The 18,564-nt window shown below is 40.9% G+C and overlaps 1 protein-coding gene across 15 annotated transcripts in view; it reads right to left on the reverse strand.

Annotated features, from left to right (window-relative positions):
- Positions 1-18,564, reverse strand: part of rasgrf2a (Ras protein-specific guanine nucleotide-releasing factor 2a) — a 37,960-nt gene that overhangs the window by 1,212 nt on the left and 18,184 nt on the right. For 4 of the 15 annotated variants that reach the window (XM_076986460.1, XM_076986451.1, XM_076986466.1 and 1 more), the window contains exons 22-32: positions 18,158-18,261; positions 17,834-17,918; positions 17,450-17,647; positions 17,214-17,293; positions 17,017-17,134; positions 16,816-16,920; positions 16,365-16,531; positions 7,636-8,835; positions 7,263-7,384; positions 6,703-7,096; positions 4,106-6,157 (exon numbers count right to left, since the gene is read on the reverse strand). In XM_076986460.1, coding sequence (XP_076842575.1) covers positions 16,433-16,531; positions 16,816-16,920; positions 17,017-17,134; positions 17,214-17,293; positions 17,450-17,647; positions 17,834-17,918; positions 18,158-18,261 — 789 coding nt within the window. In that variant the 3' untranslated portion in view covers positions 4,106-6,157; positions 6,703-7,096; positions 7,263-7,384; positions 7,636-8,835; positions 16,365-16,432. Of the gene's footprint in view, positions 1-4,105; positions 6,158-6,702; positions 7,385-7,635; positions 8,836-15,284; positions 16,552-16,815; positions 16,921-17,016; positions 17,135-17,213; positions 17,294-17,449; positions 17,648-17,833; positions 17,919-18,157; positions 18,262-18,564 lie in introns of those variants that run through there. The other 11 variants (XM_076986457.1, XM_076986455.1, XM_076986454.1 and 8 more) reach the window with 11 other exon arrangements.

Raw genomic sequence — 18,564 nt, forward strand, 5'->3', positions numbered from 1 at the left:
CCATCCAATGTTTTATCTCTTCTACACATTTCTCAATCTTACTGTTTGCGCCTAAATCATCGGGTTTTGCCGATAAATATAGCTGAGTGTCGTCTGCGTAGGAATGGAAACTGATGTCATGCTTATGCATAATTTCGCCTAAGGGTAACATGTACAGTGTGAATAGAAGTGGTCCTAGGACTGTCCCTTGTGGGACACCATATTTAACCTGCACAGATTTAGAGGTTTTATTATTAACACTTACACATTGGAAGCGGTCAGTTAAATATGATCTAAACCAGGAGAGTGCGACTCCTTTAATACCTACTGTGTTTTCTAGTCTATCCAGCAAAATGTTGTGGTCTACAGTATCAAAAGCTGCACTAAGATCCAACAGTATAAGGAACGAGACGAGCCCATTATCGGCCGATATTAGTAGATCATTCACTACCCTGAGTAAAGCTGTTTCAGTGCTGTGGTTTGGTCTAAATCCTGATTGGAACTTTTCATGGATACTATTTGATTGGAGATAGTGGTTTAACTGATTGGAAACTGCTTTTTCTAAAATTTTAGAGATAAATGGGAGATTAGAAATGGGTCTATAGTTGGCTAAAATCTGCGGATCGAGATTCTGTTTTTTAATCAAGGGTCTAATTACGGCGCATTTTAATTGTTTGGGCATGTAACCTAGGTTAAGGGAGGAGTTAATCATATTAAGTAAGGGCCCTGCAGTGGCTGGGAGTAGGTCTTTAAATAGACGGGTTGGAACTGGGTCAAATATACATGATGTAGGCTTAGACGAATTAATCAATGTTGTGAGCTCTTTTTGCGATATAGGATTGAAGATATTTAGCTCAGTAATATTTTTGGATGCATAGTTACTAATAGCTGAACTACTGGGGTTAGATTGGAGGTTAGGCTGCGATGTATTATGACTCTGTAGTCGGATATTATCTATTTTATTATTGAAAAAGTTTAAAAATTCATCGCTAGTGTGTGTAAGTGCTGTGTTAGAACTAGTGTCGTTATTCTTGTTGTTTTCTATTAGTGTCGAATAGTATGCGGCTCTAGCTTTTATTAGGGCATGTTTATATTTGACTATGGCGTCTTTCCATGTGATTCTAAACACTTCTAGTGAGGTGGATTTCCATTTTCGCTCCGCTGCTCGAGCTGCCTGTTTTAGAAGACGAGTGTGTTCGTCATACCATGGTGATAGCTTTTTCTCCCTAATTAATTTTGTTTTAATTGGAGCTACACTGTCTAAGGTATTGCTGAGTGTGGAATAAAACTGTTGTGTTGCCTGTTCCAATTCATTGGGCTGCAGTGGCATAGTGTTCGGTAGCTCTGGCAGTAAGTTTATAAATGTTGCTGCAGTGTCGGATGTAATAGTGCGCGTGGTTTTTGTATGGCGCATCTGATGTACATTGTATAAAGTCATTTCATATATTAGTAAGAAATGATCTGAAATGGCGTCATTTTGGGGGATGACTGCCAGATGTTCTATGTTTAATCCGTAAGTAAGTATTAAGTCTAAGGTGTGTTTACAGCGGTGGGTAGGCCCTGTCACATTTTGGGCTATACCTACTGAATCTAGTATGGAGTCGAACGCAATTTTCAGTGGGTCTGATTCATTTTCATAATGAATGTTGAAATCACCCACAATTACAAATCTCTCGATGGTTAAGACTAGTTCCGAAAGAAACTCAGCAAATTCCTGAAGAAATTCTGAGTAGGGACCCGGCGGTCGATAGATGGTCACTAATTTAAGCTTTGTTTTATTGCCTATACGATTATTGCCTATTTCACCTATCAAAGCCTCGAATGAGTTAATAGAGGTGGTTGGTTTTACAGTAAAACCTATGTCTGTGTCATATATTGTGGCTACTCCACCTCCACGCCCTGTGATACGGGGCTGATGAACATAACTGTATCCAGGAGGAGCTGCTTCATTAAAACTTACATATTCGCCTACTCTAGCCCATGTTTCTGTTAAACAGAGTGCATTTAGTCTGTTATCTGAGATTATTTCGTTTACTATCACAGCTTTTGATGCAAGTGATCTAATGTTTAAAAGTCCTAGCCTTAGCTTAATATTGCTGCTCACTTCATGTTGATTATTTAATTTAATTTTAATTAGATTTTTAAAACATATCGCCCTGTTCTTAATTCCCATATCGCCCTGTTCTTAATTCTTAATCCCACCATCACACCTTCCACAAAGGAAGCAGAGCTGGAGGACTCGGACGGGGGTTTGCCCATCACTCGGGCTGAGGTGACCATGGTAGTTTTGAAACTCCTTGGTAGCAAGGTGGATGAGATACCTTAAGGCTCTGGATGTTGTGGCACTGTCCTGGCTGACACGTCTTTGCAACATCGCATGTACATAGGGGGCAAACGGGGGGTGGTTCCCCTTTTTAAGAAAGGGGACTGGAGGGTGTGCTCCAACTATCAGGGGATTACACTCCTCAGCCTCCCTGGTAAGGTCTGCAGGAGTCTCAGTTACAAGAGCAACATCCAGCTATCCAGTCCCTGTACAAACAACGCAGGAGCTTGGTTTGCACAGCCGGCAGTAAGTCAGACTGGTTCCCGGAGGAAGTTGGACTCCGCCAGGGCTGCCCTTTGTCACAGATTCTGTTCATAACTTTTACGGACAGAATTTCTTGGCATAGCCAAATGGCGGAGGGGGTTCGGTTTGGTGGCCACAGGATTCCGTGTATCCTTTTTGCAGATGGTGTGGTCCTGTTGGCATCAATGGTCCGAGACCTGCAGCTCTCACTGGATCAGTTTGCAGCCGAGTGAGTGCGAGACGGCCAGGATGAGAATCAGCACCTGTAAAACTGAGACCATGGTACTCCATGGTCGGACAAGGGTGGAGTGCCCTCCCTGCCACAAGTGGAGTTTAAGTATCTCTTCACAGATTGACAGGCAGGTCAGTGCTGTGCCTGCAGTATTGTGGATGCCATACCAGACCGTTGTGTTGAAGAGAGAGCTGATCCAAAAGTCAAAGCTCTCGACTTACTGGTCAATCTACGTTTCGACTCATACCTATGGTCCAGCCATGTCCTGGACACGCTGGCGAGATTATATCTTTTGGCTGTCCTAGGAATGCCTCGGGATCCCCCCAGACGAGCTAGAAGAGGTGGCTGGAGAGATGGAAACCTGGGCCTCTTTGCTTAGGCTACTGCCCCCAGATATCCGGTTAAAAAAATGGATGGATGTTTGTTATGGCGCTATGTTGTTAAAGTGCACTTTTTAAACAGGAGCAAGCAGAGTGCGTGTCGGAGCTAGACCACCGTTTTCTCCCCTGGATCTGTGTTTTTAACGCTATGTTGATTTGAACTGAAGTACTGTTTTTATGGAATGTAATTTGAATGTGTTTTTATTCCCTGCCCGGCGATATCGCTGTGATATGGTGGGAACAGTGTGACTGGGGTGTTAGCGGCATCTGTATATTCGGGGTTGTTTGCTTTGTATTTGAGTTTGGTTGTCTGAATTGTTTTACATTGATGTGTGGTGTGATTTATTGATTTTTTTAAATTTTTATATGTGCCAACCCCTACTGGTAGAAGTGAGGTAGTCGAGCAACCAGTGTTTAGGTAGCTTGTTCCTCAAGCTTGTGGCTGTACCATATGGTGCTTTTACAAATTTACAGTATTTCATGTATTGTACAATAAACAATCTGCATCTCAGCTTCTGCAGATTTATTTTGCTGGCAGTACATTAGCATGACAGAAACGTTACCAACGGGTTTCCCTCCAGTTGAGGGTGGCGAAGTCTTTTGATTAACCACGTGACACAGTAAGGATCACAAGATAGTATCAATGCGTGCTTCTGCAAAAATATGTAACTGGAACCCTCTTTGATAAGGCCTGTCTTCCATTGTTACCCAAAGTTGTTGCATTTTACTGATATTGTGTGATTTTTCTATTTTGGTGCCATGTGATTTGAAGTCGTTTAATAGGAACTAATCAAACTTCTTGGAAACAAATATGTCTTCGGATAAAGTAACATTATGACATGAGTACTCAAATTTTCTGTATGTAATATTTTCAAGCGTAAAAACTGTACCTTTGTTTCATTCTGTTCTGTTTTATCTAACTATACAGAATGGACGGTTAAAGCAGTATTATTGCTTACTATCAAGTTTATTAAACCTTTACACATAGCAAACTCACTGGTACATATCCTCTTAGCCCGCGGTGTGTGTCACACTCAAATCCGTCCCTCTAGGAACATAACATGTAACTAACAAATCCACTTGTTACATCCTTTCTCTTTTTTTCCCTTTTCATTAGCTTCATTGGCTAATTAAAAATTACAACACATCCTTTATGTAACGCTGAGGTGGTAGTACAACCAGGGGGCGGACGCACTGGCGCTGGAGAGCGGGACTCAAAGCTACTGAGAGTAGCCATACTAGCTAACCGTATAGTGCCCACACGGATAACTCTACTCTTGCGTGGCATGGTAAAACACAAGACACAATGACTACAGACTAATCAGATAAGAACGCAACACATACTCAAGTAAACTTAAAACAACTAGATTTACACTACCGTTCAAAAGTTTGGGGTCACTTAGAAATGTTCTTATTTTTGAAAAAGCAGTTTTTTCCAATTTAGCTAACATTAAATGCATCAAAAATACACTCTATACATTATTAATGTGGTAAATGACTATTCTAGCTGTAAACATCTGGTTTATAATGCAATATCTACATAGATGTATGGAGACCCATTTCCAACAACCATCACTCCAGTGTTCTAATGGTACATTGTGTTTGCTAACTCTGTATGGAGGCTATTGGAAATTTAGAAAACCCTTGAAAACCCTTGTGCAAGTACACTGTAAAAAAAAAATCGTAAAAAAACGGTAAACGACTGGCAGCAGCGGCTGCCAAACAAAAACTCTAATTTTAATGTAAAAAACCCTGATTTAAATTAAGTGGAAAAACAATAAATTTACAGAAAAATTCATTAAACATTCTGCAGAGAAATACCATTATTTTACAGATTTTTCCTGGATTATTATGATTTAGCACTTTTAATAAAGTGACAGCACTAATATTTTTGCAGAGAAATACCGTTATTTTACAGATTTGTCCTGGATTACTATGATTTAGCACTTTCAATAAAGTGATAGCACTAATATTTTTGCAGAGAAATATCATTATTTTACAAATTTTCCCTAAATTATTACAATTAAGCACTTTCAATAAAGTCACAGTACTAAAAGTTTTGCAGAGAAATACCTTTATTTTACAACTTTTCCCTGAATTATTACAATTAAGCACTTTCAATAAAGTGACAGCACTAATAGTTTTGCAGAGAAATACCTTTATTTTACAACTTTTCCCTGAATTAGTACAATTAAGCACTTTCAATAAAGTGACAGCACAAAAAAAAAAAGAGAAGTACCGTAATTTTACAGATTTTTCCTGTCCATATTCATCGTGACTTCCAGGACAAACAAATACCTAGAAGTACACAAAAACATAGGCTGAATATTGCTAAACTACAGAAATTAAAATGGATACCTACAAGAAATGCAAACTCACATAGGTACTATATCATACAACGGAAACAACTATGACAAGTGCTAGAGATTTAGTCTGTTCTACAGATGAGTCTTCAGTCATTTGAAGACTGCTAAGGACTCTGCAGTCTGGACAGTCAATGGAAGCTCATTCCACTATCTCGGCGCCAGGACAGGTCTTGAAGTTTGTTTTCCGTGAGACTTTAAGCATGGCGTTTTAAGCCAAGCCGTACTTGAGGTTCAAAGTACTCAAGGTTTGGATGGGGCTTTGACCATGGCAATCATGTAGGGAGGGGTTGGTCCATTTTTGGCTTTGCAAGCAAGCATCGAGGTTTTAGATCTGATGTATGCAGCTACTGGAAGGCAGTAAAGAGAATGCAGCACTGGAGTGACATGTGAACTTGGGGAGATTGAAGACCAGTCATGCTGCTGCATTCTGGATCAGTTTGTAGAGGTCTGATGACCCATAGAGAAAGATCCATAAGTAAGCAGTTGCAGTAGTCCAGCTTTGAGATGACGAGAGACTGTACAAGCACCTGGGTAGCTTCCTGTGAAAGAAAGGGTTGTATTCTCCATATGTTGCAGAGAAGAAATCTGCAGGATCTGGTCATTGGCCTCTCAGAAGTGAAAAGCTGAAGTCTGCCTGTTAAAAAGTTGCAGACAAAATCCAAAGTTAGCTGCTGTTAATTTTGTGCCAATAACATTACAAATATTATAGTTCTTATGAGCTGAAATATTTACCATGATTTGGTATAAATGATAAGTCTTTGAATCATTATTTACTTGGTTAGATTCTGAATCTTTGCAGGTAGAAGATTTATTGATATTGAAATTACTACTCAAAGTTCATCCTTGGAAAACAATTGATGTCTAGGGGTACAAGTGTGCAGGTTAACAAAGCTCTTCTTCAAAGAGACAAAAATGTGATACGTTCACCTTATCGGAGTCCCTTTGAAAACCTACAGAGCTTTGTTAAGCTTATACATCTGGACATCAGTTTTCATCCAAGAATGAAAACTGCAAAGCCATTTCAAAAAGGGATCAGACTTCTCTGTTATGTTGAATCATGACAATGATATCTGTGAATTAGCATTTAATCTTGGAAAACACATAAACAGTGAAGAGGGATTCAGGAGGTGACAGATCCTGAAGATCCAGTGTAGTGGTGCAGCAGGGAGAGCCACTCACCTCAACATAATGGCCAGATTGATTTGTACTGTGAGCTAGTGCTCCTGCTCTGGGCTGTGTGGCGCTCCTGCTCTGGGCTGTGTGGCGCTCCTGCTCTGGGCTGTGTGGCGCTCCTGCTCTGGGCTGTGTGGCGCCCCTGCTCTGGGCTGTGTGGCGCCCCTGCTCTGGGCTGTGTGGCGCCCCTGCTCTGGGCTGTGTGGCGCCCCTGCTCTGGGCTGTGTGGCGCCCCTGCTCTGGGCTGTGTGGCGCCCCTGCTCTGGGCTGTGTGGCGCTCCTGCTCTGGGCTGTGTTGCGCTCCTGCTCTGGGCTGTGTTGCGCTCCTGCTCTGGGCTGTGTTGCGCTCCTGCTCTGGGCTGTGTTGCGCTCCTGCTCTGGGCTGTGTTGCACTCTAGCTCTGTACAGTAAACAAAATGTAGGCCAAACTTGTTGCATATTATTTTTTTGCTTTACATGTTTATTATATGAGAAAGCATATTTATTGCCTAAGGGTTAAAATGCAATGGACAAAATCTTCACAATGATCCCAATAATGGTGTTTTAATTTTTTACACAAACCATACCTGGTCTCCTTCACCCTTTCTTTCTTCAGTGCAGATCTGCATTAGCTTAACTGAGAAGTGGTCCAGCAGCAACATGAATTTTAATTTTAATAGAAAATTTTAATAGGATTTTCTCCATTAATCTGGAAAGGTTTTGACAGAAAAATGCTGCAGTTTTAAGTCTATTCATATTCATTACATATTGTAACGGTGTCGAGTCAGAAGGACCAGAATGAGTCATGACACCAACGTTAACGAACTGTTATTTTATAAGCAACACGCTAAAAGCATAAACAAGTGCCAAATACACTGATTCTAAGGGGAAAAGGGAGGGGGAACACTAACACACATACAACACACATACAACACACATCCAGGGAAACAGGGAACTCACCGCGGGGCCTGCTGGGAGGCCTGTAGACTCCACCCCTCGACGCTGCCCATTGGCGGACGGTACAATATTCAGCCACGCAGAACGTGATGGAGGCGGATTTTTTAAACCCCATTAATGTCTGTCACACAAAATCCAGATCCAGAGTGCTAAAAATGTAGAAATTACGTCAACTACAACATGCGACATCAGTGGCATATGGAGAAAGCTGAACTGTTAAGCACATTGATTTGTACATCATTTAATGCAGGGTTGCCAACTCTCACGCATTGAGCGTGAGACACACGCATTTGACCGTTTTCACACGCTCTCACGCCACACTTCCGATATCTCACGCCGAAAAAAAATATCCAGTTTATTTACCTCAGATCCACATATATGATTCAATACGTTGCTAGCTCTGGCGACATCCACCGGCGATATAACACTGAATCTGTGTCAATTTTACGTTCGCCACCCCCCCCGCTCAACAAAATACACTCGCCACCGGCTCCAGGTTAAAATCTCACTCCAAGCGAACGTCAAAAGTTGGCAACCCTGTTTAATGTGAATATTAATCATTAGCGATAGAATAGTCGGCGACGTTCCTAGCAAATTAGACTTAACGTTACCTCAGAAAAATGCTCAACTATTTCAAGGTTCACCTCACATTAAACCAATTCAAAATGAGACCGAGACCGAATTTGAGTAACTAGCTATGTCGCTAGATTTAGTTATGTTCAATGAACCTTATAACAAAGACTTGATTACCACATAGAGCATTATTTAACCCATTATGTATTTAACAGTGACTGAATTAAAGTATTTTAAAGCATCGGAAAATATTAGATATTAATATTTTATTGTTTTCATCTTTATCAAATGAAACATTCAAGTGAAATGTGTTTTTAAACTGGGCTAACTAGCTAGTTAACTAGCTAACGTTGGCTTACATAAAGTAAGGACGTTTTCTTACCTGATGTCACCAATAATGCTTCACTTAAATCTTCTTCCTCTGTGCCCCGTTTCCATCTTATTTTGTTGAATCATCCAACGATAATCCGCTCAAAATAATAATTTGGCAGGCAGATGTAAAATAATCCAGGTAGCTAGCTAGCCACCACAGCTCATAGGCTGACCGACCGTAATGTCCACCGTCAGCACACTCGCTGAAATTTTCAAACATGACCCGAGAGGCGCGAACAGTTGTCATTGGCCAGTTTCCTGAATGACAGTCAGATTAACCAATTATGGTTAAAAGCAATACGTTGAGCTCAAATCACGTTTATGCCCCTAGCCTAGAGATAACATTTATATTTAAGTGGTTGTTCAACTTGTGTTTTTATTCCAGTGTGTAACTATAGGCACACACATTTTTAATTTTAAAAGCCTGTTCCATTACAATGTACATCTACCAGTATATCAGTTCATCTGTCTCTCAGTGTGTTACAGGTTATTTCCTTGGTTATGTTCAAGTATAGACCCAGTGTTTAGAAATGTTTCTTTTAAAAGTCCAGCACCCAAACAAACTGCCATTTTCTATTGCCATTGATTGCACAAGAACTAAAATGAGAACAGACATCAATAGAGATGGAACAATCAACAGAAATCTCCTACAGCCATTACTACAGTTACATACTTTAGATATGCCAATGTAAAAATCTAATGTCTGAACTGACATTAGGAAGTCACAATTCATTCTGTAGGCATCATAAAAATGAGCATTTTCAATTGCAGAAATTATTTTCTTTTTCGTCAAATCAATTACCATCACATTCTGTGGCATATTAATATGTCCGAACCTATATATTTTGTTCTGTGTACATTTTTCTCCTGAACATCAATGGATCCTCTGAATTACGAGGACGTCTAACAATCAAAATATGAGTATTGATACATGTAAGCTAATACTATGAAAACCACATTCATTTCTGACATTGAAAATCATGTTTAAACCAGCAGTGCCAAAAGACATAAGATTTTGATTAAAATGACACAGAAAAAAACTTTTTAGTTCTTACAGACATAAACCTTTATATAATCAACTGAATGTTTAATTGCAGATAATTGCTGTAATTATACATGAATCTGTATATAATTTAAGAAAGCAGAAAAATACCGTATAAATAATACTGTATTATTTCCGTAAAAAAATGAGAAAAGCATGTAACTTGTAATTATTGTCGTAATACTTAAAATAAAAGACATTTTGTCAAATTACAAATAATGTCTGTAATTTTACAAAGTTTTGCATACAAATGAAAAAAAAAGTTAAAATACATTAAATATTTACAGTTATTTTCCATAAAATTAGGATTTTTTTTTTACAGTGTAGGTTAGCACAGCTGAAAACAGTTTTGCTGATTAGGGAAGCTATAAAACTGACCTTCCTTTGAGCTAGTTGAGAATCTGGAGCGTTACAATTGTTGGTTCGATTAAACTCACAAAATGGCCAGAAAAAAAAACTTTCAATTGAAACTCGACAGTCTATTCTTGTTCTGAGAAATGAAGTCTATTCTATGTGAGACATTGCCAAGAAACTGAGCAAGAAGACAAGTACATTAGAGTCTCCAGTTTGAGAAATCGGCGCCTCACAGGTCCTCAACTGGCAGCTTCATTAAATAGTACCCGCAAAACGCTAGTGTCAACGTCTACAGTGAAGAGGCGACTCCGGGATGCTGGCCTTCAGGGCAGAGTGGCAAACAAAAAGCCCTATCTGAGACTGGCTAATAAAAGAAAAAGATTAATATGGGCAAAAGAACACAGACATTGGACAGAGGAAGATTGGAAAAAAGTGTTATGGACAGATTAATCAAAGTTTGAGGTGTTTGGATCACACAGACGAACATTTGTGAGACGCAGAACAACTGAAAAGATGCTGGAAGAGTGCCAGACACCATCTGTCAAACATGGTGGAGGTAATGTGATGGTCTGGGGTTGCTTTGGTGCTGGTAAAGTGGGAGATTTGAACAAGGTAAAAGGGATTTTGAATAAGGAAGGCTATCACTCCATTTTGCAACACCATGCCATACCCTGTGGACAGCGCTTGATTGGAGCCAATTTCATGCTGCAACAGGACAATGACCCAAAGCACACCTCCAAATTATGCACAAACTATTTAGAGAAGAAGCAGGCAGCTGGTGTTGTATCGGTAATGGAGTGGCCAGCGCAGTCACCAGATCTCAACCCCATTGAGCTGTTGTGGGAGCAGCTTGACCGTATGGTACGAAAAAAGTGCCCATTAACCCAATCAAACTTGTGGGAGCGGCTTCTGGAAGCATGGGGTGAAATTTCTCCAGATTACCTCAGCAAATTAACAGCTAGAATGCCAAAGGTCTGCAATGCTGTAATTGCTGCTAAGGGAGCATTCTTTGACGAAAGCAAAGTTTAAAGTAGAAAGTTATTTCAAATTAAAAAAAAAAAACATTATTTCTACCTTGTCAATGTCTGGACTATATTCATTTAGCAACTCATTTGATAAATAAAAGTATGAGACTTCAGGGAAAACACAAAATTGTCTAGGTGACCCCAAACTTTTGAACGGTAGTGTATATGAAGCATACAAGAAAGATGAACATACACAAAAGAACCACAACATACTACGAGAGGCAACACAAAGACACCGGAACTAAACACGAGACCTAAGCAGAACAAACAGAAACGAAGACCATAATACATACTATACACTCTAAACTAAAAAACACACAGCTCGATTACAACATAAGGAAACATGACTCAACCAAAACTAACCATATACAACACAAAGCAACGTGACAACTCAGACTGACCATATATAACACCAGGTAAACTTAAACACAACGAATGGAAACTGATGAAACTGAAACACACCTTACACACTAAAACTTGAACTAAGTACACACAGCAAACTTTAACAAGGAGAACGGATTCAAACATACAAACCGAAGTACAAGCAAGACGTAGAGTGAAATAGACAGAACAGAAGCACACGCAAGATCCAACTGTATACATACAAACCATTGACCCACACTGAAGACCTGAAACACAATGAATAAATACAAACCCAAACGAATCCTAGAACAAGTGACAGCTGAAACCAATGAAACAAAAAACAGGCGGAACTAAACAGAAGAAGACCAGGGGAGGAGGAACCAGGCCAGACAGACAGGGAGGGGGCGGAGCCAGGTGTGACACTTTAAGAACATTAACTTCAGATGTATATTTTGCAAACATATTCCTAACTATGCATTAATTCCAAAATTAACTGTGCATTCAATAACTACATTACTCAAATTCTGCCTCTTTTACAGCGCAAAAACAACTTGCATCCAAAACATATAAAGAGATCAAATTATCCATCTCACTGAGTATAGTCCCTCAAATAGGCAGGCCGTTTAACCTGACGACCAGACCTTGTAGTAGTAGCGCACTGATCACTTTTAGCAGTGGCTCCAATTCGTGCATCTGTCCGTTTGTGCCGTTACTGAGGGTTGGCAGTAGTTGTGCCTGAGATGGCGTCGGTTTCTCCTCAGGACACCACCTGACTCCAGCCCCACCTCATAAGATCTGGGACTCACTGGTCTAAGCACTTTAGCTGTTTTCCAGACTCTACAAGGTTAAAAAGGATGTAAAAAGGTCTTCCAAGTCTTTCGCTGTCTGGTTATATTTCTCTTGTTGTAGTCTGTTGTTAATTAATCCCTGTTTGTTGTTTGACACTTTGGGCTCCAACAGAGTCTCTTTCATAGGAAGAAGTGTCCGTGTCCTCCTACTGAGAAGTCTCTGTGCTGGACTTGTGTTGAGACCCTGGCTCGGTGTGTTGCGATGGTCCAGTAGAGCCAAATATGGATCCTGGCCGGCAGATGCAGTTTTCTGCATTAGACGTTTTGCCGTTTTTACAGCTGACTCCGCCTTCCCATTGCTTTGTGGGTATCCGGGTGATGAAGTCCTATGTTCAAATTCCCACATTTGGCTGAACCTTTTAAACTCGTGCGATGAGTACTGCGGTCCATTATCCGAAATGAGCACATCTGGAATCCCATGTCTGGCAAAATGTGCTTTCAGTTTGTGAATCACTGTGTTACTTTTGGTGTCCAGCAGATAGTCAACTTCCCAATAATTTGAATAATAGTCAAGGGTTACCAGATAGTCCTTATTGTTCCAAGAAAACAAATCAGTTCCTACCTTGGCCCAAGGTCTGTAAGCCATGTCATGGGGATGCAATGTCTCTTTTTGTTGCTTGGGGTCAACTGACCGCAGATGTCGCATTTGGAAATAAAAGTCTTTATTTGACTTGTCATCCCTTGCCAGTATACACACTCACTGGTCTAAGGTCTAAGGCACCCTTCTATTCCCAGATGTGATGAGTGTATACGTCTGGTTAGGTCAGCTCTTAGTGTGTCAGGGATAACTGCTCTTTCTCCCCTGAACACTATGCCATCCTGAAAGCTTAGCTCATCTTGGAAAGCAAAATAGTGTTGCATATTTCCAGCAATGTCTTTTTTGTTTTGAGCCCACCCTTTAAGGATGAACTTGATCACATCCTGCAACTCTGTGTCTGCTCTTGTTGCATCACGAATGGCTGCAAGTCTTTCTGCAGAGATTGGCAAGTAAGTTATCATATTAACCGTCTCTAGCTCTGACTCTGTCTCTCCCTGAGTGCTGTCAGGTAAGTAAGCTCTGTTTAGTGTGTCAGCTAGAAGCATGTCTCGCCCAGGCACATAGATCACATTAATGTCATATTTTTGCAGTCTTAGTAACATTCTCTGCAATCGCTTTGGTGCACTGAGTAGTGGTTTTTTCAAAATGTTTTCCAGTGGCTTATGGTCACTCTGAACAGTCACTTTTCTACCATAAATATACTGGTGGAACTTTTCCATTCCGAACACTATAGCCAAACATTCTTTCTCTATCTGGGCGTAACCCCTTTCCGTGGGAGTCAATGCCCTACTTGCAAATGCTACTGGTCTACCTCTTTGAGTCAGGGCTGCTCCCATTCCCGTCTCTGAGGCGTCACACTGCAGTGTTAACTCCTCGTTTTGTTCATAGTACTTTAGTAATGGAGCATTTGTTATTTTGTCTTTCAGTCTTCCAAGAGCTGTTTCATGAACCTCAGTCCATTCCCACATGTTATCCTTGTGTGTAAGTTGTCTCAAAACTTCGCAGTCATCCGAAAGATGTTCACAAAACTTGGAAAGGTAGTTCACCATACCTACAAGTCTCTGTACACCCTTAGTATCTGTAGGCCTTGGTAACTCCTGCACTGCACGAACTTTCTCTGGATCTATGCAGAGACCTTCTGCTGTCAGCAAGTGTCCAATGTATGGCACAGACTCTCTCCTCAGTTTAAACTTGTCTGCATTTAGTTTAATGTCTCTTTGTCTGCACCTCATTAGGAAACATCTCAAGTTGTCCCCGTGATTCTTGTCCACTTCCTCCTGTGTATCTCCCTCACCTGTAATCAGTATATCGTCAGCATTGATGTACACCCCTGGTAAGCCCTCTAGTGCGTGCATGAGTTTCCTTTGGGAAATTTCTGGAGCTGGGCTTATACCCATTGGCATCCTGAGCCATCTATACCGTCCGAATGGGGTTGCGAACGTAGTGAGGTAACTGGACTCTTCATCCAGTTTGACATGCCAAAATCCATGTTTTACGTCACATACCGTAAATACCTTTGCCTTTGAGAGTCCTGGCAGTACATCATCTATAGTGGGAAGTGGATAATGGCTTCTTTTTAATGCTCTGTTCAGTGGTTTTGGGTCTATACAGATCCTTAGTTTTTTGTTTGGTTTCCTCACCAGTACCATACTGCTTATCCAGTCAGTGCTGCGCTCCACAGGTGCAATGATTTCTTTGCTCTCGAGTTGTTTGAGTTCCTCTTTGAGTGGGGTCATCATAGCTACAGGCACTCTGCATTTAGGTAGTTTCACTGGGGGTACACTTTTGTCTATTTCTATGTTGTATTCGCCTTCTAGGCAGCCAACCCCTGTGAAAACATCTTCAAACTCAGACTTTATTTTGTCCATATCTTTTAGCTGATCACTATTGTCTGTCCTTTTTTCTGGACATTGTGTTTTCACTATACTGCCGATCGCCAGAATATTCTCATACTGCACCTTGATCAGCTTCATGGCTTCACTGGCCTTCCTACACAGTAATGGGATCCTGTCCTCCTGGTCCACTACTTGAAACTCAAGTCTGTACAGTTTACTATTTCTCGGATTACGGAGTTTGATTTTACATTTTCCCAGTGCAACCTGCTTTTGTTGTATATGACAAGCACTTTTTCTGTCTTATCTAATTGTATATTTGAGTTCAACAGCTGCTTTGGTATAGCATTGCAAGTAGCCCCACAGTCTATTTGAAAGTTGACAAGCTTCTTTTCCTACGACATACCTGCAAAAAGATGTTGACTTTTGTTGTGCGTCTCTTCCCTTTGATCAGCAGTCCCTTGTTTTTTTCTCACATCTGTCATTGTCATGATGTCCTCACATGAATCGCTTGAGTCTGAGACTGTGTGTACCAGTCTGTCTTTTTTGCTTTTCTCGAACCTTGTTTTGCATTTTGCAGCAAAGTGGTTCTCTTTTCCACATTTCTTACACTTCTTTCCATAAGCTGGACATTTGTGTTTATTTCTCTCATGAATGTTGCCACAAAAGTTACAGTTAATCTCTTCCTTTTTTTCTGTCCTTGGGTTCCTTGCCATGGCATGTATTTCCTCCACCGTTTTACCCTGTATGGTTTTTTTTGTTTTCTTTTGAAAGTTCTGTGGCTCTGCATATTTGCATGCACTTATCCAGTGTTAAGTTTTCTTCCCTTATCGTAGGGTTATGCGTACCACAAACAATACGATCCCTTATTAGCGAGTCCTTGATGTCACCAAAGTTGCACGTGCTGGCCAGTACTCTCAGATCTGTGACATATTTGTCAATAGTTTCGTCTTGTCCCTGGTCTCTAACAAAAAACTTGTATTGCTCCACTGTTTCATTAAGTTGTGGATTGCAATGTTCATCAAACAGTGTCATTATTGAACTCACTGTCGTCCTCGCCGATGTAGTACCGCTCGTCAGCGTCACCATAAGCTCTCTCCCCCTTTCCCCAAGAAAGTACGTAAACAACTTAACTTTAGTTGTTTCCTCCGAGTCGGGCATTGTGAGTTTTGTATACAACGTAAACTCCTCTTTCCAGCTTTTCCATGTTTTCGCTAAGTTTGGGGAATCCAAACAAAGTGTTGGAGGTGGTTTCAGTCCATCCATCGCGGCGACCAGAACTCCTCTCCGCTCGGTCTTCAGCTCCGTTCTTACCAGGCACGCGCTCCGCTTCCCGCGCTGTTCTAAGCTAGCAGCACTTTTCTCTCGTCAGGGCTCTCAAACTCGCTACAATCGAATACACGACCGCTGCCACCATGTTTCATTCTGTTCTGTTTTATCTAATTATACAGAATGGACGGTTAAAGCAGTATTATTGCTTACTATCTTATCAAGTCTATTAAACCTTAACACATAGCAAACTAACTGGTACATATCCTCTCAGCTCGCGGTGTGTGTCACACTCAAATCCGTCCCTCTAGGAACAAACTAACAAATCCACTTGTTACACTTTTAACATAGACAGGAACAGTTTGACACTGTACTCATGTATAAAAATAGTCGTTTGTTGGATCCTGGTTAGTTTTCTCGACAGGCTGGAACCATAAACAGGGCTCCTGTCCCTGCTGTTCTCCATCTGCCTAGTCCCTCTGCTAGATTCTTCCAAGTTCATGCCACCATACTTACTTTAAACATTCGCTGGCAAACTTGCAACTTGCATACTTCGTGTGGAGTGTTGAATGTAAGTGCAGATGTCAGTGTGCAGGAGAGTGTCTTGGTTCGATCTTTAAGGACAGCTCGTATAAAGTGTCCTCATCCATCACAAGAGTTCTGTCTAGTAGAAACTGTGTCACCTGAGTGGAACAGAGGCAGACTTTTAAAGGGTCTTCATGAGAAGACCTCAGTCTTGTCTATGGATGGTTACAGGTCCAAATGTTTATTCCAACTAAAACGTAACACTGTAACCTGGCATTTGAAGTAATATTCGCCATCATGTAAAATGGTTAATAAGCCAAATGGGATATAAATGGGAGTGCTTGGAACAAAGGCACGGGAATGCAGCAACTCTTTCTGTGAGGAAGAGGGACCTGAGCTCTAACCTCAAATGGCTCCAAGGAAAAGCTGTAAACTGAAGTACCTTGGGTTGATATTCTGTCCTGATAAACTGAAGTACCTTGTGTTGATGTTCTATCCTGTAGGGGGCCTGTTGGAACTGCCGTATCTCTCGTATGATATGAGAAATCTGCAGGGCAAAACAGACAAACACAACCTCACACAGTGCAGAAAACATGAGGCTTCAACCAACAATACAACAATAGGAAAGAAGGTTTAGGCTTACCATTCTCATTTTGGAGAAGTTGACAAGCCCCTCCTCTGTAAAGTTTGGTCTACCTTCTTCAATAAATGCCAGATCTGTGAGGTACATGCCAAGATAGGGCACACAGGGAGGATTGCAGCTGTGGGTAAATAAAATCAAATGTAAAATATAATTTCTAGAATTTACAGAACAGGAACTCTAAACAAATACAAACTTACTTTTTAAGGGTTTCTCTTAAGTTTTTAAATCTCCCTTCAGATGACACAATCTTCTGCAGTCTGTCCATAATGGCTTTGGTCTAACAGGAAACATTTAAAGCAATTTTTTTACAGAATTGTCTTAGTTCATCATCTGTGGACCAGTATGATCTGAGCACAACTCGTCTTTTGAATAGTTTTTGAAGGTTTTGAAGGTGCTACCAGAACACAAATAGCTTAACTGAAGATGCTCCCACCTGCTTGGTGACCTTGGCCCATGTCTTTTTCAGCCTGTAGATGGCACTGCGGTTCAGTGCAGAGGTGATCTCCAACACCCCATTGTAGTTGTTGAGGCAGCGGCAGATATTTGCCACTGTCAGCCATTTCTCAATCGAGCTGGCCCTGGAGCCAACGTCTGCGTGTGTCATGATCTGAGACGCCACCAGATTACTCATCTAAAGAGTAGGAGAAGCAAGGAGAGGGAGACCAACAGAAAGTGTCAGGGGTAGAGAGAGACAGACAGAGGTAGAGATGTAGATGGAATGAAAGTGAAACTCCATATTCCAACTGCTAGAAGATGATGTGTGCTTGTTTTGTTTTTTTTATTAGTTGATTTTATGTTCTGTACTCAGTATGCTCACATCATTGAAGTGCTGGCTTGTCTTCATGATGTATGGAGTCCTCTTATTTTTGTCTACTTTCATCCAACCTTGACCAAGGAACTCCCTGTTGGGAGCAACTAGTTTAGTAGTTTGTTAATTTGAATAAAAATAAGTCAACTTTATCAAATAAACATATTGTTCTGGTCTTTAAGGAAGCATCCATTTCTCAATCAGTACAATAGTAACATGCAAACACACAATTGGGGCATTTTGTCCTCTAAATCCAGTTCTGGTGTTGGGCACGAATAGAAATCATACAGTTATTCAGTGTTTAGGTTCAAGGTTATAGTGAAGAGAACTCACTCATAGGGAATGCTCCTGAACACGGTATAGTCCAGTAACGTGATCTGCTCAGCTAGCTCCACGGCAGAGAGGGACTCAAAACAGTCTGTTCTGGGGTATTCAGCCTAGACATGCACACACAATGACAGAGAGGCCACCTTCAACGTGAAACACACGTGTGAAAACTTATCCTTCATTATCCTTACTAATTGTGGTATCCTGAACTGTACCACCTGTTACACAGCTAATCAGGTGTAGCTAATCAGCTTAACCATGAGAAATAATCGTTTGAACGGCTAAAGCAAAATCGTGGGAAAGGGAAGTCTAGCTCTGACGCTCTGCAACCCGGCTTACCAAGATGACAAGAAGCAGCACACAATCTTTCTGCTCCATAATTCAAGGGCAAATCAAATAAACGTAGTGATCAC

This window comes from Brachyhypopomus gauderio, unplaced genomic scaffold, assembly GCF_052324685.1.
Source record: "Brachyhypopomus gauderio isolate BG-103 unplaced genomic scaffold, BGAUD_0.2 sc47, whole genome shotgun sequence".
In the NCBI taxonomy this organism is placed as follows: Eukaryota; Metazoa; Chordata; class Actinopteri; order Gymnotiformes; family Hypopomidae; genus Brachyhypopomus; species Brachyhypopomus gauderio.